The 27,705-nt window shown below is 46.5% G+C and overlaps 1 protein-coding gene across 3 annotated transcripts in view; it reads left to right on the top strand.

Annotated features, from left to right (window-relative positions):
* Nucleotides 1-27,705, top strand: part of Vps35l (VPS35 endosomal protein sorting factor like) — a 109,576-nt gene that overhangs the window by 60,987 nt on the left and 20,884 nt on the right. For all 3 annotated transcript variants that reach the window (XM_052761151.1, XM_052761153.1, XM_052761152.1), the window contains 7 exons: nt 469-531; nt 1,497-1,582; nt 4,880-4,960; nt 7,651-7,714; nt 10,374-10,472; nt 12,171-12,248; nt 13,387-13,501. In XM_052761151.1, the coding sequence (XP_052617111.1) occupies nt 469-531; nt 1,497-1,582; nt 4,880-4,960; nt 7,651-7,714; nt 10,374-10,472; nt 12,171-12,248; nt 13,387-13,501 (586 nt within the window). The remainder of the gene's footprint in view (nt 1-468; nt 532-1,496; nt 1,583-4,879; nt 4,961-7,650; nt 7,715-10,373; nt 10,473-12,170; nt 12,249-13,386; nt 13,502-27,705) is intronic.

The following is a 27,705-nucleotide window of genomic DNA, read 5'->3' as shown; positions in this document are numbered from 1 at the left end:
ACAAAGCTCTGGATTCGATTCCCCAGTGCCACATAGAACAGGCACAGTGGCACACACCTGTACTCTCAGCACTGGGGAGGTAGAGGCGAAAGAATTAGGCGCTCCAGGTTACCCTTGGCAACATACTGTGCTCAAGGCAATCTTGGACGACCTTCCATTTTGAAAGGTAAGTAGAGAGCATTGCAGACCAGGCTCCTAGTGAGCACATGGACAGTCTTACTTAATCCTCATGGATACTGCCCCGCAGAAGAAGCTGAGGCCAGGGCATAGTCCCCAGGACTCTAAAGGAGGAGGTAGAGTAAGAAGGGCAACCAACTGAGGCAGGGTCTAACCTGGTCTATTTTTCCTTCCTTGAGCAATCCAGGCTAACTCTGTTGTGATTGTAGTGGGGAGTTATGAAGGAGGGCTGCCTTTTTAGAACATACAGGTCTTATTAAACAAGATATGTTCTTGTGTTCTGTTCCACAGCTCCAGTCAATAATTAAGAAGGTCATAGCCCACTTCCACGACTTCTCGGTTCTTTTCTCAGTGGTAAGCAGCGTTTCTTAATGACCTCTGGAGGCTTGTGTTCTCTGTTGCTCTCAGGGTTTCATGCTACCCAGGCCAGGACACTCGCTTCTTTTGTAAAGCACTGAGGTGCTGTCCCCCTGACAAGCAGTTTTTCCATATGACTTAAGCACCATTTGGAAACACAGTACACGCAAATGGAGTGAAGAATGCTGTTTCTGTCTAAGTCCTTCCTTATCAGAGGGCTGTGTGCTGCACCTGCTACTGTTTGAGCACCCCTTGTCCAAATGCCTGGGGCAGGAAGTGCTCCATACGTGGTGTTTTGTTCTTGGATTTGGGGTTATTCACACACACACACACACACACACACAATGAGATTCCTTAAAATGGGACCCAAGTCTAAACAGAATTTACTTTCATTTTATGTTTACCTTTATACAAAGGCAGAGTTTCATATAATATCCTTTGTTTATTTGTTTGATTTTGTTTTTCGAGACAGGGTTTCTCTGTGTAGTTTGCGCCTTTCCTGGATCTCATTCTGTAGACCAGGCTGGCCTCGAACTCACATAGATCCGCCTGCCTCTGCCTCCCGAGTGCTGGGATTTAAGGTGTGCGCCACCACTGCCTGGCTTCATATAACATCTTAATAATTCTGTACAAGAGACTGAGGATGCAGCTCAGGGATACAGCACTTGCCTGACATGTTCTGTGCCCACATGGCCGAACAACATACCAGTCACAAGCAGAGCGTTCAATCTGGGGCATTGTGTTGGCACTAGAAAGTACAGCTTTGGGAACGTCTTTGATTTCAGATTTTAGATTAAGGGTGCTCAGTCTGTAATCATTAAAAAAAAGAGAGAGAGAGAGAATTCCAAGTCAGGTCCTTCAGAGGACTCCCAAACATTCCTTCTGCTTATTTGAACCCCCTCTCCCAAGTGACTCACAAGTTATTTCCATTTATTTGTGTCAAGTGCTTTCTCTATTCTTAGGAAAAGTTTCTGCCGTTTCTGGACATGTTCCAGAAAGAGAGTGTGCGAGTAGAGGTCTGCAAGTGCATCATGGAAGCCTTCATCAAGTGAGTACAGGACATGGTTCTTAGCACTCTGTGAAGTGTGTTGATGGCTGATGCACTCTGAAGCCTAGTGATGTGTGTATACCCCCATCCCTAAATACCACAAGGAGAAACACATTAAAAGCAGGTGCCATGCCGGCACAATGACTAATTCCTATAATAATCCCATTGCTAGAAGGCTGAGGCAGGAGGATGGTAAGTTCAAGGCTAGCAAGACCTTGTTGTGTGTGTGTGCGTGTGTGTGTGTGTGTGTGTGTGTGTGTGTGTGTGTGTGTGTGTGTGTGTGTGTGTATAGGAGAGAGAATATTTATATATGTAGATGATTTGAAATAATTTATTTTAAGGAAAGTGGAAAACAAACTGAGCAAGCAGAGGCAGTAGGCAGCCTTCCTCGGTAGCTTCTGCTTTAGCTCCTGCCTTGAATTCCTGACTTCCCTCCATGACAGACTGTAAACTGTCATGTAAACCATAAGCTGAAATGAACTCCTGCCCCGCCAAAAAATTTTTTTTTACTTATTGGGGGCTGAAAACATGGGTTGGTGGTTAAGAGTCCTTACTGCTCTTGTGCTGGACCAGGGTTCGGTTTTCAGTATGCACGTACAGCTCACAACCATTCATAACTCTAGTTCTAGAATATCATATGCTCTTCTGAGTTCTATAGGCATCAGGCATGTACATGACGCGCGCACACGCATGCAGGCAAAATGCTTATATATGTAACATAAGATCTTTGAAGTTTTATTTTATATGTATGTGTGTGTGCCTGAGTGTATGTTATATGTACCATGTATATGCAGGAGCCCATGGGGGTCAGAAGAGGGCATCAGATCCTCTGGAACTGGAGTTAAGGTGGTTGTAAGCCCCATTTGGGCACTGGGAATTGAACATGGAAGTAAGTGCTCTTAGCTGCTAAGACATCTTTCTGGCCCCATGATAATTTTTTAAATATCAGGCATCATGATAAAAAGTTAGTAATTAGGGCTGGAGAGATGGCTCAGAGGTTAAGAGCAGTGGCTGCTCTTCCAAAGGTCCTGAGTTCAATTCCCAGCAACCACATGGTGGCTCACAGCCATCTGTAATGAGATCTGGTGCCCTCTTCTGGCCTGCAGGGATATGTGCAGACAGAAAACTGTATATATAATAAATAAATAAATCTTTTTTTTTAAAAAAAAGTTAGTAATTAATGCTTAAGAAAGCCAAAGGAGGTCTAGAGAGATTGGCTTAGTGCATGAAGGTGCTTGGCACCAAGCCCGATGATCTGAGTTCAGTCCCCAGAACTCCCATGATGGAAGGAGAGAACCAGCTCCATGCACATGCCATGGAGCACACCCTCTCCTCAAAATAAGTAAATGTAAAAAAAAAAAAAAAAAAAAAAGATCAGGTACAAACCAAACTGTCAGATGTTGACAGGATGCTGGCCACAGTTCTTCAGCATGGCTTTGGAGGGAGTCTTTCTTTGCATTAGGATTGGTGTTTGTTTGCATCAGTGAGGGCCCTGAATAGTCATGGCTGCCCTGGTACCTGCTGTGCAGCCCAGGGTAGCCTCGAACTTGCGGTACCGTCCTGTCTCAGCCTCTTGAGTACTGTGGTTGCAGCACTGTGCCACTAAATTCATTACGAAGGAGATGCGTGGACTGCTTGTGGAGCAACATTTACAGAATGAAAACGGACTCGGAGGGGACCGGTGCAAAGACGGCCATCTTCAGTGCTGGGTATTCAGCGGACGACTTCAGATTCATTTTCTGATATAGTTCCTGTCGTTTTCTTAAGTCCATGTTCTTACACTGCCTGCTAGCAGTGTCCCATGCAATAATGTACAGGCAGTGCACAGCTTTTTATAAGGGAACTAGGGATTTCAACTCCAGTCTTCATGCGTACACAGCAAGCATGCTTACCCGCTGAGCCATCTTCCCAGGACTTTAATTTTAATTTAGATTTTTTTTATTCTAAAATACTAAGTGTTCAAGATAGAACATCATCTTTCCAAACAGAGATACACAAAGTGCCTGTCAAATAGTGGAGAATGTCACATGCAACTACCCTTGGACATACTCATTGAGGGCTTACCACATATGCACACACATGTGGGCATGTGACTGCAGTTCCAGCTGTTCAGGAGGCTGAAGCAGGAGGATTGCTTAGGGCAATTAGAATTTGAAACCAATCTGGGCAACCAGATTCTATTTAAAAAAAAAAAAACAAAAACCAAAAACAAGAATAAAACCCCCTCTGTGTCTTAAGTGATGAGACCAAAAGAAAAGAGGTACTAAGTTCAGGTAGTGATGTGGGTGAGATAAAGGAAAGTCAAGTGAGGGCGTGTGTGGTCCAGAAAGGTGGAGGGAGGTGAGGTGATGTGACAGTCTGTGGACAAAGACGAAAACCCATTTTTAAAGTCGCATGCTAATTTTAAATGTAAATGGACAACATGTAACTAGTTCGGTTTACCTGTGATTTCACATTGGTTCTCTTAGGTAATGAAAATTGCTCTGAATTCTAAGAACATAAATATGGTTGAGTTTAGAAAATTGAGTTTGATATTACTCCAAAATATTCTGTGTATTGTTCCCTTTTTTTAAATTGTGTGTGTGTGTGTATTCATGCATGTGCATGCATGTGTGTGCACATGCCACAGCACCTCTACCCACTGAGCCGTCTTGCTGCCTCTCATCTTACCTTTCTAGACGATCAATTCCTGGCCAGTGAGATAGCTCATGGGGTAAGGCACTGGTTGTGCAAGCCTGACCACCCGAGTTCAGTCCCCGGAACCCATGTAACTGACTCCAGAGTTGTCCTCTAACCCCCTCATACATACCGTGACATGCCTGCACCCACCCACACAAGGTCACACAATAATGAGAAATACAGTTTTTTTAAATGAATTCTTTCCTAACGATTAATATTGACTGCTTTATCTTTAGTATATGTGGTGTGAACACACCTACCTTACATGAAAATTCATTTGGGGTATTGCTCCTGTCATGCTTTGCTTGGCACTTAACTTCCATGCAGGTTGTGGGCAGCTGCAGAAGGTGTTCATCATGGTAAAAGACACTTTTCCTTTGCCCGGCACAGGCAATGGCTTACGGTGATTTTGCAACCAGGAGCGGTCAGATGTGTAGGAGCGCTCCTGTGACTCACAGAGGAGCTGAGAGGGAAACCAGAGTGTGTCTCACTGATCGCTGCTGCCTGTGCGCAGTACCAGACAGAGCATCTGGGGTTCTCATAGAGCTGTTGAAAACAGAACCCAGTCTTCCATGGCCATGGACAGAGCTTTTACAATGGTCTCTTAATGTCTTCTAGGCACCAGCAGGAGCCAACCAAGGACCCCGTCATCCTCAATGCCCTTTTGCACATTTGCAAGACCATGCATGACTCTGTGAAGTAAGTGCCTTTAAAGCTGAGATGCAGCGTTGCTGGGGTGCATTAGGGAGTGACATCTATAAGCTGCTGCTGCGAACAGCTTGATCTGGTCTAGATTCCCGAAAACTGGGGCTAGAGAGAGAGCAAAGTGAATAAGAGTGCTTAATGCTCTTGCAGAGGACCTGGGTTTGATTCCCAGGACCCACATGTTGGCTTACGATTGCCTATAATTCCATTTCCAGGGGATCTGACATCCTCTTCTTACCTCTGCAGGCTCCTTCATGCACACAATGCACATGAACTCTCTCTCTCTCTCTCTCTCTCTCTCTCTCTCTCTCTCTCTCTCTCTCTCACACACACACACACACACACACACACACACACACACACACACACACACACACACACACACACACACACGCTCCTATTGAAAACAACACTCCAGTCTTACAGAGCAAGGAGCACAGGCCAACCTTTAAAAGAAAAATGAGATAGCAAATGTTTTTATGGAGGGATTTCTGGTGGGGAGAAGGGGCTGGTTTTGTGCAAGTGAACTCAAATTCTGTCTCCTCGAGATTCCTGAGCGCAGTGATGGTACAGTGGCAGCCCCCTCAGCCAGTAGCATAGCCTCTTAGTGTATCTCATTCTTACCTTGTTATTTAACTTGCAAAAGACATAGCTTCCACTTCTTACAGTGGCTTTATGTGCCCAGAATGTTGAGAGCACAGGCCTAGCCTCAAGCCTTAGCCTTTCACTCAAAGGCTGTTTCCATCTTACAAGTTGTTGGTGGCTATTTTAATCTCCAAGAATTTTTGCACAGCAGCTTGATTCACTCAAAGTGTTTTAAGAATTGAGAATGTCGCTTTGGAATCTCATCATCCACAGGATGCTTTTCTTCTTTTTCCTCCCTTTAATTTTAGAATCTTTATAACTATGCCTTCAAATTCATGAGTAGTTATAAAAATCCAAGCATTATCAGTATCATTACACGTTTGTCAGGCGAAGTGACACACACCAGTAATCCCAGCACTTGGAAGACTAAGGCGAGGGTCACAAGTTCAAGGACAGACTGCAGGTGGGGTCTTGTCTTAACAACAACAATAACAATACATTTTCATAATAAATGGACCCAGTAGACTTATATTGAGCAAAAACAGAAATAAAGGTACACAGTTATATTTGCAAGGTAGTGTTTAGCTCAGGAGACCTGAGTGGGGAATGGTAGCTCTTGGGTACTGGATCTCCTAAGGATCCAGGGTCCTTCTGTGTTGCTGCTCTGGTATCCCAGAGCCGTGCTACCCTCATCTTCCTGCTGGAAGGTGGCCTGTGTCCACACAGGCCATGTCCACACAGGCCATGTCCACAGTCCAGCCCATGCTGCTTCCTCTGAGGGACAACACTTGGAAGAGTCACACTTCACTGCATTCACATTGTCACACTTAGCTATGAAGGAGGCTGGAAAATATTGTCTCAGAGAACTGAGGGGCACCACGCATGGTGCCCTACACCTCTAGTCCAGTACTCCAGGCTTAGGCAGGAGGCCAACCTGGGCCACATAGTGAGACCCTATCTCAAATACTAAAATTGAAAAGAACTGAGGGCACATTGTATATCAAAGAACAGGGCAATGTTTGTCAAAATGTATTTTCCCTTATGATGAGCCAAACAAAAACTCCCCCCCACCCCAGAGAAGGTTTCTCTGTGTAGCTTTGGAGCCTGTCCTGGATCTCACTCTGTAGACCAGGCTGGCCTCAAACTCACAGAGATCTACCTGGCTCTGCCTCCCGAGTGCTGGGGTTGAAGGCTTGCACCACCGCCCAACTCAAACAAAAACTCTCAATCCTATTTATTTTTGTTCCTGGAGATTAAACCCAGGGGCCTTACACGATGCTTGACAATCGTTCTACCACTGAACTCAATCTCCATCCCCAAATTTTTGAAAACTCTAAAAATAAATTTGGCAAACTATTTGTGTGTATAATCAAACTAGACTCAGGAATTGAAATTTATATTTGTGTTAAATTTTCTGCAGAATATAAGTGAGATCTGTTTCAGACACATCCAAAAGTAAGGTGATTGATGGATGGAGGTGGGGATAGGTAGTCAGGTGATAAAACAAGCATCGCAAGATGTCGATGATAGAAGCTTGATGGCAAGTGTGTGAGTGTTCATTAGAAAGTTCTTTGATAAAAAGGGTGGTGGCACACGCCTTTAATCCCAGCACTCGGGAGGCAGAGGCAGGCGGATCTCTGTGAGTTCAAGGTCAGCCTGGTCTACAGAGTGAATTCCAGGACAGCCAGGGGTACACAGAGAAACCCTGTCTTGAGGGGAAAAAAAAGAAAAAAGAGAAGAAAGTTCTTTGATGTGTAGTAGAAAATTTTAAAAATAAGGAGACGCCAGGTTTTCTCTGAAGTGCGAACTCTGACATCAGGGCTTGCTGTCTGATTTCTAAAGAAGAGAAAGTTGCCTTCTCTTGTGCTGTTGATAACTGTGCTTTGGGATGGCATCGCCAGGGAGAAGAGACATACATTTGAATTTTGTCCCCTTTGGTTAACACTTCCATCTAAAGATAGACAGGCAGCCTGTTGGGAGTTTCTGCATCTAGAAAATGCACAGTAGCCTCACTCTAACCCGCCCGCCTCTGGAGCTCTTCTCCTCGGGCGGCTACATTTGCTGCCTCCGTGTTAATTATGCACCATTATTGATCCCAGCGCTCTCACGCTTGAGGACGAGAAGAGGATGCTGGCCCACCTGATCAATGGATTTATAAAAATGGTAAGTTTGTGGGAAAGAAGTTTCAGTTCACTTGGAAACATGATGTCATTGTTTATCCCCTCTGCCGAGAGTGACTCACGTTGTGTTCCCCAGGGCTTTTCATTTTTACTGAGATAAGATGGAATTAGAAATTTCTGACGTTTGCCGAGACTCCCGTGGGGGCAAAGGGAGCCAAGAGAAGCTAACTGTGGGAAAAGTTAAAGGGGGAGGGGCGGGACAGGGAAGATGTAGACGAACGCTCCTGGGGAGTGGCTGGACCCGGGGTCTCCTCTGCCGCAGGACCTCCCAGCCATGTCTTCTTTGGTCCCACTGGCTTTCCCTTGCCTTCTGTCCTGAACTGGCTCACCTCTGACCCTATAGCCTAGCAACTTAAGCGAGGAGGGGTTTGTTTCTGCCCACAGTTTGAGAGTATATATAGTCCATCATGGTGGAGGTGGAGGTAGTGATGTCACCAAGGGAGGAACCTGAGGCCACAAGTCACTTTGTTTCCACAGTCAGGCAGAGAGGAGAGAGAGAGAGAGAGAGAGAGAGAGAGAGAGAGAGAGAGACAGAGACAGAGACAGAGAGAGACAGAGAGAGAGAGACAGAGACAGAGAGAGACTTGTGTTTGGCATGCTTTCTCCTTTTACTGTAGTCTGGGACCACAGCCCAGGGAATAGTACCACCTACACATAGAGTGGTTCTTTTCATCTTAATTTACTCAGTCTAGATCATCCTTGGTTTACATGCCCAGAGGCCTGTTTCCCTGGTGATTCTAAACTCTGGGAAGTTGACAATCATGATTAACCATGCAACTTGGGAGATCTGAGAGACTCCCAGTGACCCAAATCATGGAGACCGAGAATGGAGAGCCAAGTCCCTGAAGCAGCTGTTATGTGGATTGTCAGTGGTGGTCAAACAACCAGGTGCACATCCACGTCCACTCCATCCATTCACCACTGCTTGGCAGTTAACCTGAGGTGTGGTGGCGTAGGATAGCCGCTCTCTTCATTTTTTTAAAAAAATTTCTTCTTTGATGATTTTCTACAAGTAAACATTGTATTTTGTTCATATCACCCCCTTACCCTCTCTCATTCCCCCCTTTCTCCCTCTGGACCCTTTTGCAACAAATCTGCCTCTTACTTCCCTGTCTTTTTTATTTCAATTTTTTGGTGCCCCTCTGAGTTTCATTAGTGTAGCTTGTGTGAGCATGGTACGGAGTTGTTTGCTGGAACACGGGCATCTTACCGTGGAAGCTGGCCCTGCCATCCTTAGCAGCCATCATTGCTTTGTTTTCTTAGTTTGTAGTCTGTGGGTTGGCTGGCCGTCCAGGCTTCAGAGGATGTCAGCTCACATGGCTGCTGCTGGATGGCTGCCATTGTCTTCCAAGTAGCTTCTTCCTGTCCACCCGTGTCATCTAGTTGTCTTAGTTTTTATGTCTCACATGGTGCTGTCTTCATGAGGGTACAATATGGAAGCTCAAGGCTTCAGAAAGCCAAGCCTTACATTACAGTGACCCTCAGCTGTATTCTACTGAGCTCTGTCGGTCAAAGTGAGACACGGGTCATCTGTGAGGGAGAAGAGGTGAAGAGAACCCACCTCCTGATGGGAAGAGTCCGGAGGAGGCCTCACAATTAGAAGGACTGCTTTAGTCTTTTATGGAAACATCCTGCCATTTGATGTCCCATTTCATCTTTACCTTAATTCTGTGTGTTACTGAGGTCTTACTGTGTGGCCGAGGCTGGCCTTGAACTTCTGGACTGATGCAGTCCTCCTGCCTCAGTAGCTCGGAAGATAGGTGCACATCACACATCTGGCTTGGGATCCTCTCTTTTAATAAAACATCAGAATCCAAACTGACTGAGGTAGAAATGTCGAGGTCTCCCAATAACAATGTAAAAGCGAAGCTGCCTACTGGTTCTCTGGGTACCATCACTTTTGATGGACGTTCACAATCAGCCTTTTGGTTCCCAGGTAGGAAATGGACCTGGGGATTTTACCAAGTGCCTCTCCTTCACCCTTGGCTAACACAGTATGCTGACCAGGAGCAATTTATCTTTTTCAGCCTTTGTCTGAATGTCACCAAGTCTCAGGGAGTAAGGTGTGAGCCTCACACTTACTATGGGAACAGCAGAGCTCTGTGCAAACTGATCTGAGGACAGCCAACTCTCTCCTACTGTCCAGCTTTTCATAAAGACAAGGAAAGAGGCTCCTTGCAAGGGGTTAAGGTGGAGACACTTCCTTTTAGCTGCTAAGGTCAGGTCCCCATCAAGAAACAGTAGGGTGTGACCCGTATTAGGAAAGCCCTTGTGACAAATGGCTCCCAAGGACCCAATTTATGTTCTGTGAAAAAGCCACAGCTGACAAACAAAATTCCATGGTTTCCTTTCCTTGCTAGTCTGGAAAAATTTCTGTTTTTGCCCTGCTCCTGTTCTATGCCCCTGGACTTCTTGCTCTGGTCACAGAGCTGGCTTCTCAGAGTGACCTTTCAGTTCTACTTGGGCTGAAGTTATATGAGACCTTTTTAGTCAGGGAGAAAGTGTGTGTGTCTGTGTGTGTGTCTGTGTGTGTGTATGTGTGTGTGCACGAATGTGTGGGCACACACGCATTCATGCACACGTGTTTGGCTCCCCACTAATAACAGCACTGTGCCTCTTAGCGTCTCTCTCTTTGATTCTAGGTCTCCTTCGGCCGTGATTTTGAGCAGCAGCTCAGCTTCTACGTTGAGTCCAGGTCGATGTTTTGCAACTTGGAACCTGTTCTTGTGCAGTTGATCCATGTAAGCATTCTCGTCATGTGTTCTTTCCATGAGTACTGATTAGTTGTCAATATACCGCATGCTAGGCTCAGTCTAGGAGTGTTCTTTTAGTTATTTGAGACTAGGTCTTGTGCAATCCAGGCTGACCCCAAATTTACTGTGTAGCTGAGGCTGGCTTTGAACTCCTGATCCTTCTGCCTCTCCAACCCCACTTCCACCCCCCAACCCCCAATGCTGGCATCAAGTAGCTTGCAGTCTGATTCTTCAAGCACTCTCCTGCTCCTCTCCTCGTGGGTGGGCTGGAGAGATGGTTTCTTGGAGGCTAATCAGATCCACGGCTTTGCTTAAGCCTTTGAGTATGCTCAGTCATTTTTTCTTTCTTTTTATGTCTCACTGATTTCTTTTCTTCTTGAATAAACCACCCCCCTTCTCAGCAATTTGCATGCTCTCATTTCTTGGTGATAGTGACAAGAGTAAAGTGGTCTGCACTGGGCTCCACCAATGAATGGGCAGGTGACCCGAGGCCCTGTCTAACCAGTGGTTTGCTGTTCTCCACAGACTTGCTGACCCCTGAGTAACAGCTCTGCTTATGATTAAACAGCTAACAGCTCGAAAAACCTCAGAAAAAATAAAATACTATATATGTATAAAAGTGGAAAGAAAAATAGCATTTTAACTTTGTTCTTTTAAAAATGGTTCCTAAATAACAGTTACAGACTGGGTGTGGAGCACAGTGGCGGGGACTCAGATGTGTGAGGCCCTGGGTTCCACCCCTGTATCCAGCAAAACAGGCAAAAGTATACCACTTGTGTAACTGTGATCGCTTCCTGATGAAGCGTGTGCATGCTTGTCAGCTCTGCACAGTCCCAGCCCTGAACTCAGATCACTTACTACTGCCCTTATTTTCTGTTCCCCATCAATCTCCCCCACCGCCCCAACTTTTTATCACTGTGGCTGCCGAAAGTCCACTTATGCAGAGTATGGCCATGAGGGACGTAATTCAGTGAAGTCACAAGCTATGGCACACCAGCACTTGGCACAGAGTCCAACAATTGCTATTTCTTAAAACCTGCCCTTGATTGCAGCATCCTGATGATGCCATGGTACCCAGTTTGGGAACCAAAACTCCCATTATTCTTTTTAATCGATTTTATATCTGTTGAAGAATAACACTTCGTAGGAACTTGTTTCCTCCTTAGTATGTTATTTTGCACCCATCATTCTAAGACCTAAATCTAGAGACTTCATCTATAAGATGGGGGTTGGTCATGGAGCCCCCTTGTAGGGTTGTAAGGATCAAATGAGCTGGTGTATCAGCTGAATAACGTGGCTGTGGTTACTGCTGTTAGTATTAGCATCAGGTGGTTACATTACTCAGCCTACTCTTGGGTTTGGAAGTTTCCTGAGATCTGGTACTTAGATGTGGGACTTTTGGTAAACAAACCCTGGCTATTCATTAAACCAGGAAAATGTTCATTTGTTATGCTCATTGGTAGCTATGACTGACACAGTGAGTGCCTGTGTTCTATTATCTTGGAGATATTTGCTCAAGCCTAACCTGCCTATTGATCTTAGTATTTCAGCGTAAGGGGCCAGCTGGTTAGTCTTGGTCCATTTTGGTTGTTTGTGGAGCCCACATCCTAACCTCTGGAAGACGTCACTCTGGGTCATGGCCAATTGGTTACCATTTATTTCTGTTTGATTTCTTCCCAAATCTAGAGTGTGAACCGGCTAGCAATGGAAACAAGAGCAGTCATGAAAGGGAACCACTCCAGAAAGACGGCGGCGTTTGTCCGGGTGTGTGCTACAGATCGGGGCTCCAGACGCGGAGTGCAGCGGGCTCTTGAGTTTTCACTATGCTGAATGACTGTTCCCAGGGGTGCTAAATGTGTCATGAGAAGGGTGGCTTAGTGTTGATTTTCAAGATTTGTTTTTCCCTAGGAATCAATGGGCTAATCAGCTTCTGTATTGTTTTCAAAAGAAATGTCCAACAAGCCTAAATTTCCGTACAAATCATACATCTCCAATCTCCAGATCTAAAACATTCCCAAATCTGATACTTGCCGTGATGCCACAAATGGACAGCTCCGTGCTGTGACTGTGTTTCGTGTATAAAGTTATTGGAAATGCTGTGTGCGGTTACCGCCGAGCTGTGTGTATAAAGCACATAGGGGACATAATGGAATTCTGTGGTTTGACTTGGGGTCCCCTCCACAGGATACCTCACTATGTATTATATACGTAAATATTCCAAAATCCAAAACTCTTTGAAACTAGAAGCACCTCAGATAAGGGATGTTCACCCTCCATGTGTTCTGAGGCGGTTGAGAGAGACATTTGTATTTCTGTGTGCCAGCTGCATTCCCTTGAATTTTCTCTAATATATTAATATAAATTCCTTCTCTAGCAATATCGTTTTCACATAATATCTTCATGCCTATAACTGGAAGGCTTAGTATAGTTTTTCTCTTGGTCAGGGTTCTATCCAAGTCAAAGTTACATCCAAATGTCAGCATCTTGGGGTGACTCCCCAAATCACAGTAGAGCGGCAGTGCCCCATCTTTTAAAATGAAACCACGCCCAAGAGATTATAGTGAAAGGGAGGCGTACACCCGTTACCTCTTGCCTCTGTCCTTAGTGTCAAGCACTTTCTGACTTTTTAGCGTCCCCAGCTTAGCTGCTCCTTATTACTTCCATATTCCTGAGCAGTCAGTTTCTCCATTGCCCACACAGAGGTGTTATCTGTCATAAATACGGTGAGGGATGAAGAGTTAGTTTTCAAACCCTCTATTTTGCCCCTTTCTCCTTCCCCAGCTTCCCAGAGCTCATCAGAACTGGGATTGCTGTGTGTGTGTGTGTGTGTGTGTGTGTGTGTGTGTGTGTGTGTGTGAACATGGGCATATTGACTCACCATCTGCATCTCCCTTCTCTCTAGGCCTGTGTTGCTTACTGCTTCATCACCATCCCCTCCCTGGTGGGCATCTTCACCCGCCTCAACCTCTACCTGCATTCTGGTCAGGTTGCCTTGGCCAACCAGTGCCTCTCCCAAGGTAAGCCTACCTGTCTCTCTGTCCTTGATGCTCCCTTGTGACTTTGGAAGTGTGACTCAACCACACACATCCCTGCACGCATGTCCTGACAGATGCCTTAACGGGGAAAAAGCAGCAATCGGAATATTGTTATTCTTTTTTAAAATTTTTTGAGACAGGGTTTCTCTTTAACAGTCTTGGTTGTCCTGGAACTCTGTTTGTAGTCCAGGTTGGCCTCGAACTCAAAGAGATCTGCCTGCCTCTGCTTCTCAAGTGCTGGGATTAATTTTGTGCACCACTACTGTCTGGCTTAGTGAGTATTTTTAAATGCTTCTGTAGTAGGAAACATGGGGTCAGGCAACACAGAGGCCGATGGACACAGATGGAGGAGTGAGATATTTTCTGTCCTGTCCTTCTTCAGTCTGTTTGTCCACATCAGGCCAGGTCTGGCAGCCAGATTTCTTGGGCTAGGATGCCTAGGGAGCCTGAGAAGTTAGGGCTGCTTCACCACAGCGGGTTCAGGGTTGTTTTTATTGTTTCTGTTTGTTCATGTGTTTGAACACCAGGCACACGGAGTGGAATCTAATCTTTAGATAGCAAATATCCTGCTATTGGGGGTGACACCTCCACTCTCTCTGTGTAGTTTGCCTCAGAGGCTCCTCCTAAGTATCAAGAGGATGTTGGGAAGGTGAGAGTGTAAGCTCAGCCCTGGTTCCCGTGCTCGGATGAGAACAGCACCAGTGTTAGAACTCCGGGCTGCTGGGCCTTCGTCCCGACTTGAAGCAACTGCTGGGCACAGCCATGTGGTGTCTGCTTCATGTTTAAAAATTCATCTGATGATTTTTGCTGGAGTCCAAATGCAATCGCACTAAACCTTAAAAGCCCATCATTGTCCTTCTGAAAGCCACACAGAGCAGTTACTGGCCAAATAAATAATGCAGCCAATTACTGAGAAGGAGAGAGCTAAATATGAAGCTCGTGGGAGCTGGGTGCTTTGGTTGTCTCCCCGGACATCCTCCCATCTCAGCTGGCTCTAAAGCGTCCCCCCCCCCCCCTTCATTCTCGGGCCTACCTTCATTCTGTCTTGATTCCATCTCCATTTTCAGGCTGGCCTCTGCCAGGGCTGAGTCCAGGGTCTTAAACCCCCTGCAAGCCAGCTCGGGATGCTAGAAAAGGCCTACTTCTATCTGTTTGTGCACGTTTACTACAAATATTCCTACCTGTCACCCGGGAGCACTGAGCAGCCCCAAAAGACTTGCACATCAGTGTTTCCCACCTAGAGATGGCGCAGAAATGCCTGTCTGCCTTTTCTTTGCTCTCTAGCTTCTTGTCCTTGTTTGTCAGTGGCTCAAAAGAACATATGTTTTTATAAGGAGGACATGGGGAGGGGAGACGGAAGGAACACCCAGCCTTCTGATGTAGTGAAGCGTCCGAGCAAAGGTCTAGAGAAGTGAGATTGATCGCCTGGGTTCGGCCACCAGCACGCTGTGCTGAGGCCCTGGTTGATGGTGGCTTTCAAGTTTCCCGAATACAGTGGGTCTGCCCCTGGTTCTGCGACTTAGGGAAACAGATACCCTTGAGCAAGTTGGCCTTTTTGTGCTTCAGTTTATCCGTGTACAAAGCAGAGGTGACGGCAGGGCTGCATCTCAGTTGAGAATAGATGAAGTCATGCCCTGAGAGCACCGGGCCACTGGCGCCAGGTAGCTGCCGAGTTGGAGTCCTGCAAGCGCAGTGTGACATTGACAGCACTGTGCTTTAGTGGTTTGGCTGTCTGTCTGGGTGTTCCTTTCTCTCCTCCTCTCCCTTTCCTCTCTCTCTTCCTCCTCCCATGTCTGTCTCTGTCTCTGTATCAGGCCCTCTCTATCCCAACACTCTTGGCTATGCAGCCCTCCCTGGCTGGCCCCAAACTCTTGATCCTCCCAAAGTGCTGGAATTATAGGCGTGCGCTCCGCACCCAAGGCTTCAGATTGACTTCTCACACGCAAACCTTGACTGTGGGAAAGCCAGTCTTGAGATAAAATGGCTGAGTCGGGCTGCGGATCAGAGACTGTGCAGTTCACTGCACAGAAGGAGAGAGCAGGTGAGGCCAGGGGAGCGGGCAGAGCTGGTTTGCTGTCACCTCTATGACAGTGTCTCTCTTCCTCTCGGAGCTCTCTGCCGTTCTTGTAGTTTTATTTCTATTTTTAAAATTTCCTTTATTCCTGAGAAGGTCATACAACTATACAGTGGAACATAATCATACCTCCTGTTTCTTCCCCCTTCAATCCCTCTGTGCCCCCCACAACATGGCCCTCTTCCAGTTTCATGTCTTTGTTTTTGATAGCCCAGAGTCCTGTTGGTGCTTCCCATGTGTGTGTGGGTGTGGGGACCCCCACTGGAGCCTGGGACACAGCATTTCATGTGTGCATGGGTGTGGGGACCCCCACTGGAGCCTTTGACACAGCATTTCATGTGTGCATGGGTGTGGGGACACCCACTGGAGCCTGGGAAACCCACCCCGTCATACCAGGATACAGCACTTCGCAGCCCTCTTCCCAACACAGTGTTTTAATTTTGTATGTTTTAAACCTAGTGTCCTCTTATGTTTTCCTTCTTTATAAATTTTTATTCATTATTTGAGAATTTAGTACGATGTATTTTGAGTATATCCACACTCCGCACCCAGCTCCTCACAGACCCACCCCATCACACCCAGCTAACTTTACGCCTCTTGTTTCTTGTTGTTTTATTAAGCCTATCAAGTCCAATTTGTGCTGCCAATATACTCTTGGGTTGTGGCCATCCCCTGAGTGTGGTTGGCCTACTGCATTACAGTCCCTCCTCCCAAGGCTCGGGGATCCTTGTGGAACAGAGGGCAGCGTGGAAGAAATAGTGTAAGTCAGAGGTGATGGATGATGCAAGGAAATGGTTTTCCAGACACAACAGGGCAGTTAGTTGTACATATGTGCTCATAGTGTTTGTGACAGCATTCACAACACATACCTGTGCCCAAGCCAGACAAAAACTCAGCATAGAGAAGGAGGCGTGAAGTCCCACGCCTCGCTGGGGAGCTATTGGCTGATAGCTGCTGGGAGAGGGAGGGCCAGTTTCTTCCATTATTCCCACCTCCTTTTCAGCAGTGTTCCCCGAGCCTTAGTGGGAGCTGTGGCAATGGGAGTGAGGTGCTGATGGAGATGTCCCATTATGGCCGATAACACAGTCTCTTATTCTCGGCACTCTCCTGGGTTTGGCATCTCTGCATTGACTGCTGCTCACTGCACGAAGGGAGCTTCTCTGACCAAGACTGAGAGCAGCCCCGGTCTGTGGGTGTAAGCATGAATATTTATAAGGCATTTTGACCGCATGATACGTTAGGAAAATAGCAATAGCAGACTCTGCCTTGGGGCCTGTGACTGCCCAGCCATGGGCTTTTGACCACAAATGCTAAAAGTGTGGGTGTGGCAGAAGGAGAACACATATGCACTGTTATTGGGTGTGCAAACTAATGCAGCTACTTGGGAAATAGTCTGGAGGGTCTCACAAAACTAAAACTAGAACTGCCAAGTGACCCAGCAATAGCACTCTGGACTGTATAGTCTACTACAGAGGTACTTGCAAATCCATCTTCACTGTTCCCTTGATTTAATGGGAAGAGAGAGGATAGTGGGTGGGCTAACTGAAACCCACTAGTTAGTAAACTAAGTTCAAAATCTAACGTTTTGTAAAAAAGAATTTCAGTGAAATCACCTGTCGTGGATGGGCAATACTGCTCCCAGATTTGTATCATTTACTGAGCATTACAGTGCAGGGCATAGGCCACCTCTCATGGAGTAACTGTTTAGCGAGGCCCCAAAGGTCTCTAAAATAACACAGGCTCTGGCCATTGGTCTTGGTTGCCCATCATAACTTCATGGGAAGACTGTTGCTGAAGACACCTCACACTTTGGCTGTAGAGTACAAAGAAACCAGTTTCAGACGAACCTGGAAGCTTCTTTGCTGGCTGGCTTCCATAGTGCCAGAGAGTTCTGTGTAGACTGCTGTAGGAGGGAAGACCTCAGTGGTCCTACCCAGCAGTGGACTGTGAACGCTGCAGCACTGATGGCCGAGAAAGATGTGCCCACTGTGCAGTCCTGGCATGACCGTTCCGGGTAACTTGAGGGCCTGCTCCAGGGAGGAAATTTCATGCTCGGTCTTATAATCCTGGCCTTTTTCTTTTTTCTCAAAAACTTTTATTAATTAAATTTGTTCTTTGACAATTTCATACATGTAATTGTCATACACATAGTTTATTCTGTTTTCTTTCCCGCCACGCTCTCATATCTCCCTCTTAAGTTTGAACTTTTTTTCAATGTACTTTTAAAAAATTTCTGTGCTGGAGCTCAGTTCACATGCTCTGTCTCTGGAAAGCCTTCCTCAGCCCACCCCGGACAGACAAAAGCTGGACGAGCTCAGTCTTTAAGGCATTCCTTTGATGCTGGCTTTTTCTTCACTGCTTCCTCACTGTTGTTCTGGACTGGTAAACAGGTCATTGCTGCCACCCTTTCCCCTTCCTCCTCAAGGTCACCAAGCCCACAGGCCTCACTTTCACTTTGCTGTGGGATCAGGACTCCTGGCATTGTCTACGTCACATGTGTTCTGTAGGTGCTTTACAAATGAGTGGGAACTGATGATAACAATGGCTAATATTTTCTCTGTCTTTTTTATTTATTTTGGGGGAGGGTGGTGAGACAGCATTTCTCTGTGTAGCCCTGGCTATCTTGGAGCTTACTATGTAGACCAGGCTGGCCTCAAATTCAAAGATCCGCCTGCCTCTGCCTCCCCAGTGCTGAGATTAAAGATATATGCCATCACCACCCAGCAATTCTTTTTTATTTATCTGTTCTTTAAGAGCTGGATCCTAGAATCCCCAGTTGGCCTTATACTCATTTTGTAGTTGGGAATGAATGACCTTGAACTTCTGATTCTCCTGCCTTCCCAGTGATGAGATTATAGGCATAGGCCACCACACCCAGTTCATGGGTACCGGGGATTGACCGCCAGACTTTGTGTATACCTACCTGGCCATCACTCTACCAACTGAACTATATCCCCAGCCCCAATAGTAGTGATGGAAGTGCCAGGCATAACAGTCCATGCCTATAACCCCAGCATGTGGGAAGCTGAGGCGTGAGGATCCTAGTTCCAGGCTAGCCCAGTCTACAGAATAAGCCTCCATTGAGAAGCAAACAGTGAAGCTAACAGGACACAAATGTCTCAGAGTGAGGATGTAAGTAGTAAGCAGAGGCATCTATGAGGAAGACAGCCCCACCAGAGCCTTCGATGGGTGAATTAACTGTATATTTACAGTCAAAGAAAACGCAGTGGGTCCCAGCATGTGCTTAGACCTCAGGGCACATTGGTTGGAGCTGCTGTGCGGGTCAGTATGAGGAGCCCAAGGAAGCACAGAGCAGGCACTGCTGTCGGGTCCCCTGTTGGGAGCAGGTGGCTTCTGTCACCATGGCAAGTGGCACTGAGGAAGCAGCGGGGCATGGCAGTAGGTGGCAAGAGTGCTTTTGTATTTCCCCTTTCTAGAAGGTGAGAAGCAGCTTTTGAAGGAGAAAACTGGTCCCTGTCACTCATCAGGCTCTCAGCATCTGTGTGGAAGGCAACAGTTGTGACCTATGAGCAAAGCATCATCTGAGTATGGCAGATGTGACTGTGTCCCCCAACCTCGAGGCCTCTTTGGTCAGTTGTTATAGCTGGAACAGCTCGCACATAGGTGGGCAGTGACGTGAAGCCTGCGTTCACATCTGAACAGACAGACTCTTCTGCCTCAGGGAGTGGTGACTAGGGATGAGTGACAGCTGTTGATGGGGCCTCAAGAAAGAGGCACAGTGGGTCTCTCAACTCCAGCCATGGCTTCCTTCCTCCTGCTGGCATTTCTTGCTCATTTTTTATATGCAAAATATTGTCCTAGAAACAAGAATGCATGTAGAGCCCCTGTGTTAGTGAGGGAGAGGCAGTCTGTTGACTGTTAGTGCATAAGGCAGTATGTGAAAAATGGCTTTCAGCATGTCCACATGGGGACTCTTAGAGCAGAAAGGAATGACTTGTCTTAAAAGAGCCAAAAAGCTTCACAAAACAGATGGCATTGGGAACCTGGGAGGGAGGGGTGGTCTGGTTACCCACAGTGCACCCGAGGACGTTCTAGAGACTGAAGTGATGGCACAGGAAAGGGCTAGGGGCCAGGAAGCAGGAAGGACAGCCCAACAGGGTGAGGAGATGGAGTTTAGAAGATAGATTGAGGCCTTACTGTGGAGAGCACTGAACTCCCAACAAACAGGTCATTTCATTCTGTATGTATGGGTTGCTTGTCTTCATTTTGTAGGTGAAGAGAGCGAGGCTTGTGGTTTGCCTGTGGCACCCTGTCACGTGACCTCACCTAACATGGAGACTCTGTAAAGCACCGTGCTGTTAAAGACAGTCCCTTCATATCGACACATACTTTGCTCCTGAGTCCCAGATGCATATGGTGCTAAAGACCTATTATTGTAGATTGACCATTTGATACATTTATGAAAAAAATCTTTGTATGTGTGTGTATATGGTATAAGTATACATATCTGTGTGTGAGTGCAGGTGCATACATGCTATGGTGCACTTGTGGAGGTCAGAGAGACATTCTTGTTTTGAAACAGGGTCTTTTGCCAGTTAACATTGGAACATGCTCCCATGCTGGGCTTTCCATGGGTGCAGGAATATGAACTCAGGTCATCACACTGCATGACAAGCACTTTACTCAAGGAGTGTTTCTCCCAGGTGTGTTTTGTTGTTGTTTGTTTTTGTTTGGTTTGATTGTTTGTTTGTTTGTTTTTGAGACAGTCTCAGGTAGTCTAGACTGACCTCAGACTTGCTTGATAGCCAAAGTTGACCTTGAGCTCCAGTTCCTCCTGCCTTACCTCCCAAGTGCTGAGGTTGCATGCATGAGCTACCGACTGTGGCTCCATAAACTTATGTGAAAAACAATGAATCATAATTAAGGAGTAGGGAATACTGAATCCCCAGTGCTTAGGGAAAACCAGGCTTGCTATTCTTGGACAGATGCACAGCCTCCTGGGCGCCTTGCAGAAGAACAGAAAGTCACTACCCTGACCCACAAATAGGAGGTAACTTTTGAGCTGGGCAGCCTTGGCTCAATGCAGAGCCCTGGTCTCTCTGAGATGAGAGGGAGAGAACAGATAGACACCAGGAACTTTGGTTTGGTGCTGATGAAATTGGAGATAATTTATATGTCTCCAGCGGACCTTCACATTAAATATTGATGTTCAACGTGAACGGAAAGGGCATGTTGCCGAATCCATGTGGCAAAGTCAAGGTTATATTAAGCTGTCATTGGTGACAATTAAGCCATAATGAATATGCCACTTAATTGTCCCTAGGCATTTGTACTTCTGTAAGGCTTGCTCTCTTTTGGCATCGTTGAAATAGTAGCCCTTATGTCTTCAAACTTAACTGCTTTAAGAACAGCTTCTGTTCACAAGCATGGGTTGGCAGTAACAGGACTAAACCTCGGTGGCCGGCTGGCCTCTGAACCATGTGGCCTTGCCAAAGTCATCTGCATGTCTTAGTTGCAACCCATCAAGTTTTCAGGCTCTGGGGTGTGTGTGTGTGTGTGTGTGTGTGTCCCTGCACTTGTGTGTGTATACATGAATGTGTGTCCCTGCACCTGTGTGTGTACGTGCATGTGGACTCAGGTTCAAAAGCAGGTTTTGTTCCTCAGGAGCTATCACCTTATTTTTTGAGGCAGGGTCTCACTAGCCTGGAACTCATGGATCATGCTGCACAGGAGCAGCCTGGCATGCCTCAGGTTCTAGGTTCAATCCCTAGTACTGCCAAAAAAGAAAGAAAAGATTCTAATAATATTCTCTGTATCCCCTCACTCCCCTCCTCCAAAAACTTGGTATTAACAGGACCTTTTTTTTTTCTCTGTTCTTTTCTTCTATATACTGTAGGCAGAATTTTTCTGTGTCCTGTCAGCTGCTCCCAAATAACTACTCAGACTTATTATTAATTATAAATGCTCAGCCGATAGCTTAGGCTTGTCTCCAGCCAGCTCTTCCAACTTAAATTAACTCATTTCTATTAATCTATGTGCTGCCCCGAGGCTTGTTTACCTTGTCTATGAACTTCCCCTGTTTCTTCTTCCAGTCTGACTTAAGACCTTCAGACTCCGCCCTTCTTCCCAGCATTTTCTCTGCCCCCAAAATCCTACCTAGCTATTGGCCAGTCATCTTTTTATTAACAATGAGAGCAACACATTTTCACAGTGGACAGAAGGATTATTCCACAGCAATGTACACATGAAAAATAACCATTGCAGGGCTGAGGATGTAACTTAGTTGGTAGAGTGGTTGTCTAGCACAGGGCATCAGCACTGTATAAAAGTGGGCATGGTGGCACTTGCCTATAATCCTGGCACTCTGGAGGTAGAGGCAGGAAGATCAGAAATTCAAGGTCATCTTCAGCTATACAATAAGCCTTGGAGCCCCATGTGAAACCTTCTGCAGTCTTGAGAATGATCATTCCAATAGGGTTGTCTGGAGACCTTTGACCCTGGAACAGGTCTGACTCCATAGGGGAACTTCTCAGAGACGACCTCTCTGGCACATGCACTCTGAAGTGCAGACCAGGATCCTACTCAGTCCCCATAGAGTGTGATGCCCTTGGCTTAGTGCAGTTCTTCCCCAACCCAAGACATGAGGTGGCCTCCCTTATGACAGGAGGGACCCAGTGTTTTGATCCAGCACTCGGGAGGCCCTGGTGGGTGAGACATAGAGACACCATGTGGACAGCGCTCAGGGAAGAGTTTGATTTGGTGAGGGGAAAAGAGGGGAGAGAGAAAGAGGGGGAAAGAGAGAGAAGGAGAGAGGGAGAGAGGGGGTGCATAACTCATGGGAAGAGAGAGAGCACACACGAGGAGGGGAGGAGGGGTTTTCTTTTTTAAAGGAGAATTTACATCAGGATGCAGGGAGGCCCAGTGGGGCGGGTCAGAATACTAACACCCAGGATAATTGTTTTCTGAGACAGGTTCTGATGAACCACAGGCTGGCCTTGAACTCACCCTGTAGCCAAGGAGGAACTGGGGAGGGAAGCAGGAGAACAGGTGGCAGGGAATTGTAGCAGCAGTCAGTGTCTGAAGACTGACTGTGGGCCAGGTGCCATGCTAAGGTGCGGGATGAGCCTTTTGTTTTCTCCTTTTTGAGGAGGGACTTGTGGGGAGGACCCAGGATCTTGTGTGTCCCACACTGGCCTCGTATTTGGTCTGTAGCCCGAGATGAACTTCTGATCACCTGTCTCCACCTCCTGGGTGCGGGAATTACAGGCATGTGCCACCACACCTGGTTTATGCAGTGCTGGGGACTGGTGAGTGCTAGGTAAACACTCCACACCCCAGCCCCAGGAAAACATTCTTTATAAATGAAAATCTGATTCCTCCTTTTGTTTGTTAATCTGTGGCTTTTACTAGTTACAGAGTACGTGCTGTGTGACATCAGCATTAGCAGGTGCAGTGACTCATACCTGAAGTTCCCAGCTACTTTGGAGGCTGAGGCAGGAGGATGGCTTTAGCTTAGGAGTTTGGTTACAGTTGGGTGAACGTGGTGAAGACTCTCATCTGTTAGAAATTTTAAATGTTACAGTTTTTTGGGTTTTGTTTTTAAAGAGGAGATGCGATGTTGTCAGGATTGTTCAAATTCTGCACTGAGGAAAACCTGTTTTCACTTGCAGATTTTTTTTTTTTTTAATTGAGTTCTGTTTACTAAGCTGACGTGGAGAAGTCCCCCAGACATTTTCTGGATGGGGTGTGCCTTCTGGGAACGGAGTAAGAATTTGCCTTCGAACCATGTGTGCCTAGCCCTTAAATAACTGAGTTAGAATAGGAACTGGGTGGGGTGAGTGACAGGAGCCAAGGGACAAAGCTGCTGCCACTTTAATGGGGTATAATAATAGGTACATTCTCTGGGCCACTGGTAACAAACACATAAATAGAAGAATATAAATGGTCCTCCACGCTGTTTGGAGCAGAATTTAGTTCCCACTGCGAAGTGCTTTGCATATGGTCTTCAGGAAGTTTTCCGGGGCAGCAGAGTCACCAGGCATGGGGACAGTGGACTTCTAAAGAGACATCCAGACACAGGGGAGACTAGGCACCTGCCAGTACTGGGAGGGCTGGGAAGGGAGGTGATGCCAGGGATATTTTTTGGTTCTTTTGTCTTTTTTATTATGGCCAAGTATATATAACATAAAACTTCATTTTAAATAGTTATGTGAGATTTTCTACATATTTAACTTTTTATTTATTTTTGATGATTTCATACATGTATACAGTGAAATATAATCATATCTGATGCCCCTATTTCTCCCCTCCAACTCCCCTCCTATCCCCTACAATATGATCCCCCTCCCAACTTCATGCTTTTGTTTGTTTATTTATTATTGGTAATCCAAGTCTGGTTGGTGCTATCCATGTGTACATGGATGTGGGACATGGGAACCTCTCCCAGCAGCTATCAACTTCCAACAGCTTCTCAGGAAAGCACAGGCCTGGAGACTCTGCCCGTTTGTGCCAGGATCGTGACTGTACTGGTCTCATGCAGGTCTTGTGCAGGCAACACAGCTGCTGTGATGTTTTAGTGTGATAGCCCTGTCCTGCCCAGAACACAGCACCTCACAGCACCTTTCCCCACTCTCTGGGGATGTTCCCTGTGCCTTGGGGGAGGAGAGGAGGGGGAGGTTGTATAGATGTCTCATTTAGGCTGAGCACTCAGTCATCTGTCCACTCACTGTTGCCCACGGCAGAACAGAAGCTTCTCTGACCAGATAGATAAGGTCTTAGGGCACAAGGTAACTATTTAGAAGGTGATTTGACAGCACAACCATTTAACAAAATAACAATAGCAGATTCTACCCTAGGACTATGGCTTAGGGCTTTTGGCCAGGATTATAGTTCCACGCATGAAATTCCTTCCTGTGCAGCAGGCCTCAAATCTAATTTTTTATTTATTTATTTATTTATTTATTTATTTATTTATTTATTTATTTATGTGTGTGTGTGTGTGTGTGTATGCATGCATGCCACAGTACATGTGTGGAGGTCAGATAACAACCCTTGAGAATTTTTCTCTCCTTCCGCCTTTATGTGGATTTCAGGAATGGAGCTCAGGACATCAGACTTGCACAGTAAGTGTTTTTACACACTGGGCCATCTCACTAGCCCAAACACTTGTATTATAAATGTATACTGCAGTGATATTCAATAAAATCAGGATCCTTCAGGGGCCAAGCCAGGGATTCCAGATTCTTGTCATATTATTTAAGAAGGAAATAAGGGAGACAGTTTTGTGTAAGGGTGAGGCCTCTGGCAGGCTGACCACCCTCCAATGAAGGCTGAATATCCAAGAGTATATGGGCAGCCCAAACTGTGCCTGATGGCTTAAAAAAATAAAGAAGACATAAAGCTGGGTGGATAGGGAAGTGGAGGTGGATCTGGGAGAAGTTGCGGGGCGGGGGGGGGGGGGGGGGGGGGGGTGAATATAATCAAAATGTTTTGTCTGAAAGTCTCAAAAACACTAATAAGAATGAAAAAAGATGGAATAACTTTGCATACAGACCACAAAGCAGCAATAAAAGTATCTAAAATGATAGTACAGATTGGAATGGAATACACTGTCAAGATTGACAAGGGGCCACATAAGTGACCCAAGTTATTGTTTACTGCCTCCTTTTAGGGGTTCAAGAGGAGGAGTTTGGTTGCTGAGGAGTGTAGTTTGGGTGGTTCTCTATTTTGATTGACAGATTATGTTATATAACCATTCTCCACTGCATGTCCACGATGCACCTGATTTTAATCTTTTGCATGCCCAGTTATGCGTAGGCATAGGCTGGTAAGCGGGATTTCCCATGAAAGTTCACTTTGAGGACGCTGTTTGCATGTAAGGACATAGTACTTGTTGCATATATACTTAAAACTAGTTCAGGCCAGATCAGCCTTCCTACTCCCAGCTGGACATACCTAGAGTAAGACTGGAAAACTCTCCCCGAGTCTTTAAGGGGAGGAGAAACTGCATTATTCAGAGTAAGGTTTATATGCAGGGGGGAGCTTGAGACTGCAACTGGCGGCTGCTGGGCACATTGTTCAGAGGGGTGTGTGTGTGTGTGTGTGTGTGTGTGTGTGTGTGTGTGTGTGTGTGTGTGCGCATGCAGATAAAGGCCTCAGGCTGCCAGGTGCATTATTAGAAGAGGGGCTGGTTTGTGCATAGGCCAAACCAGATGGAGTCCCACGTAGCTAAACTGTTCGCTCCTGTGCTTGCCTGTCTCAGTATGGGGGTGCTGGGAAAATAATACACCCCACTCTAGCAGAATGGAAAGAAAGATCTGCCTTTCTCTGAAGGAGAGCAGAGTTTCCTTTTAGAGACCTAGAAGGTGAAGTGGGATGAATTCAGAAGTGCCTTCCTTTTTACTAGCCCATATTTATTACCTCTGCCCTCAACCCTTCATTCTAGACCAGAGCACTGAGCAGGCTCCTGTGCAGCAGTGCTTATTAGCTCATAGATAGATCGATCCGCTTTTATGACGTCAGCTCTTGCTCTCCCTCTTCCCCCCAGTATAGCCCTAGTGCCCACTGGAGTGCCCTGAGCTGCTGCAGCTGCTGTTACACTAACTTTGATTAGGGGATGCAGAGAGGCAGACAGTTGGGGATGTGGGAGCCAGCCTGGCAGGGAAGCTTCCAGAGCTCAGCACATGTCACAGGAAGCTCTATGGTGAGCCCTCCATGGTGTGTTGTGTTTCCTGGAAGAAAGAAGATAAGTTACAGGCCCTCTCAGGTTCAGGCACACGCTTTTCTTGTTAACCATGATCCTTTGCTCCTTGGGGAGCCAACATCTGCCAGCGAGCCGGCCCCTCAGGCATGCAGTTGGGGTTGCTGCTTTTAACCCGGGCTCTTGCGCCCTGCTGCAGCATTCTTGCGTGTCATTGGAAGTCATTTTCTGGTAGAAAATGAACTGGTCCGTGAACACATTTGATGTTGCTGAGCAGTAGAAGGGTTTATGTCTCAGGCCAGTGCTTTGCCTTGAGGCTTTTTCTCATGGTCAGCACTTTGGCAGGTCTACAAAGAAGTCCCCTCTCCACCTTCCCCAGGGATCCTGTCCTCCGGCTCTCTCCTCTTCTCCTCCTCCCTTTCTCCCATCTTTGGAAGTCCTTTTATTTTACAGATTATTTCATATCTCTTTAAATATCTTTATTTTTCAAGTAATTCAAATAATTCTCTGGAAATGTTACTTGGTTAGAAGTCTCTAAGGCTCTCTGTGTGATTGCATATGTGTGTATACCTGATCATGGGTGCATACATGCACTCTTGTACGTGTGTATGTAGGCATGCATTCATTCCTTCATTCCTTCAGACATCTCACTGTGTGTTGGCTTATTTTTTTAACACCATATTCCTGTGTAGCCCAAGCTGTCCTAGACCTCACAGTCCTCCTGGCTCATCCTCTTGAGCACAGGGTTACAGGTTTGTGCCAATGTGCCTAGCTCAGTGGTTGTTTCTTTGTTCTAAAAGAGACTGAGACCAGGCTCTGAGCCAAAGCTCTGTCAGCCACTCTAGAACCTTCCACCTACACAGGAGTAAAATGAGCCCTTCCTCACTTCACACCTTAGTTCCCAGCTTGAAGTGGCCCTGGTGACAGCCCTCCCATTCCTGTGGACATAAGGACTCATTGATCCAAACCAGGCTACCTAGCTCAGGTGACTAATGTGTGTGTGTATGTGTGTGTTATGTACATGTTCTTGTGGGTGTGTGCACATGTGTGTGCATATGCACCTACTTAGGAGCATGTGTGTGGAGCCCAGAAGTTGATGTCAAGTATCTTGCTTCACCACTCTTTACCTTATGTTTGAGGTAGGGACTGTCAGTGGACCTAGAGCTCCTCGATTGGCTAGATTGGCTGGTGCCCCAGGGATCCTCCTCGTTTTGCTTTCCTGGTGCAGGGATTACAGGCACACCCTGCCGCACTCAGCCTTTGTGTGTGGGTGCGGGGCATCCCAACTCAGCCCTTCCTTGTGCAGCAGCACTTCACTGATTGAGTTCTCCTCCGGCCCTTTCCTAGACTGTCTATAAAAGTCTCCCGTCTCCTTTAGTCCTTCAAGGCTGTCAGCTACAGGGTTTCCTGGTTGCTATAGTAACAGCAGTGCCTCATCTATGGTGGTTTGAA

The sequence above is a fragment of the Peromyscus californicus genome, unplaced genomic scaffold (assembly GCF_007827085.1).
Source record: "Peromyscus californicus insignis strain IS unplaced genomic scaffold, ASM782708v3 Scaffold_4__1_contigs__length_199733344, whole genome shotgun sequence".
In the NCBI taxonomy this organism is placed as follows: domain Eukaryota; kingdom Metazoa; phylum Chordata; class Mammalia; order Rodentia; family Cricetidae; genus Peromyscus; species Peromyscus californicus.
Note: the sequence above shows the minus strand (reverse complement) of the source record. Positions and strands in the feature narration are given on the sequence as shown.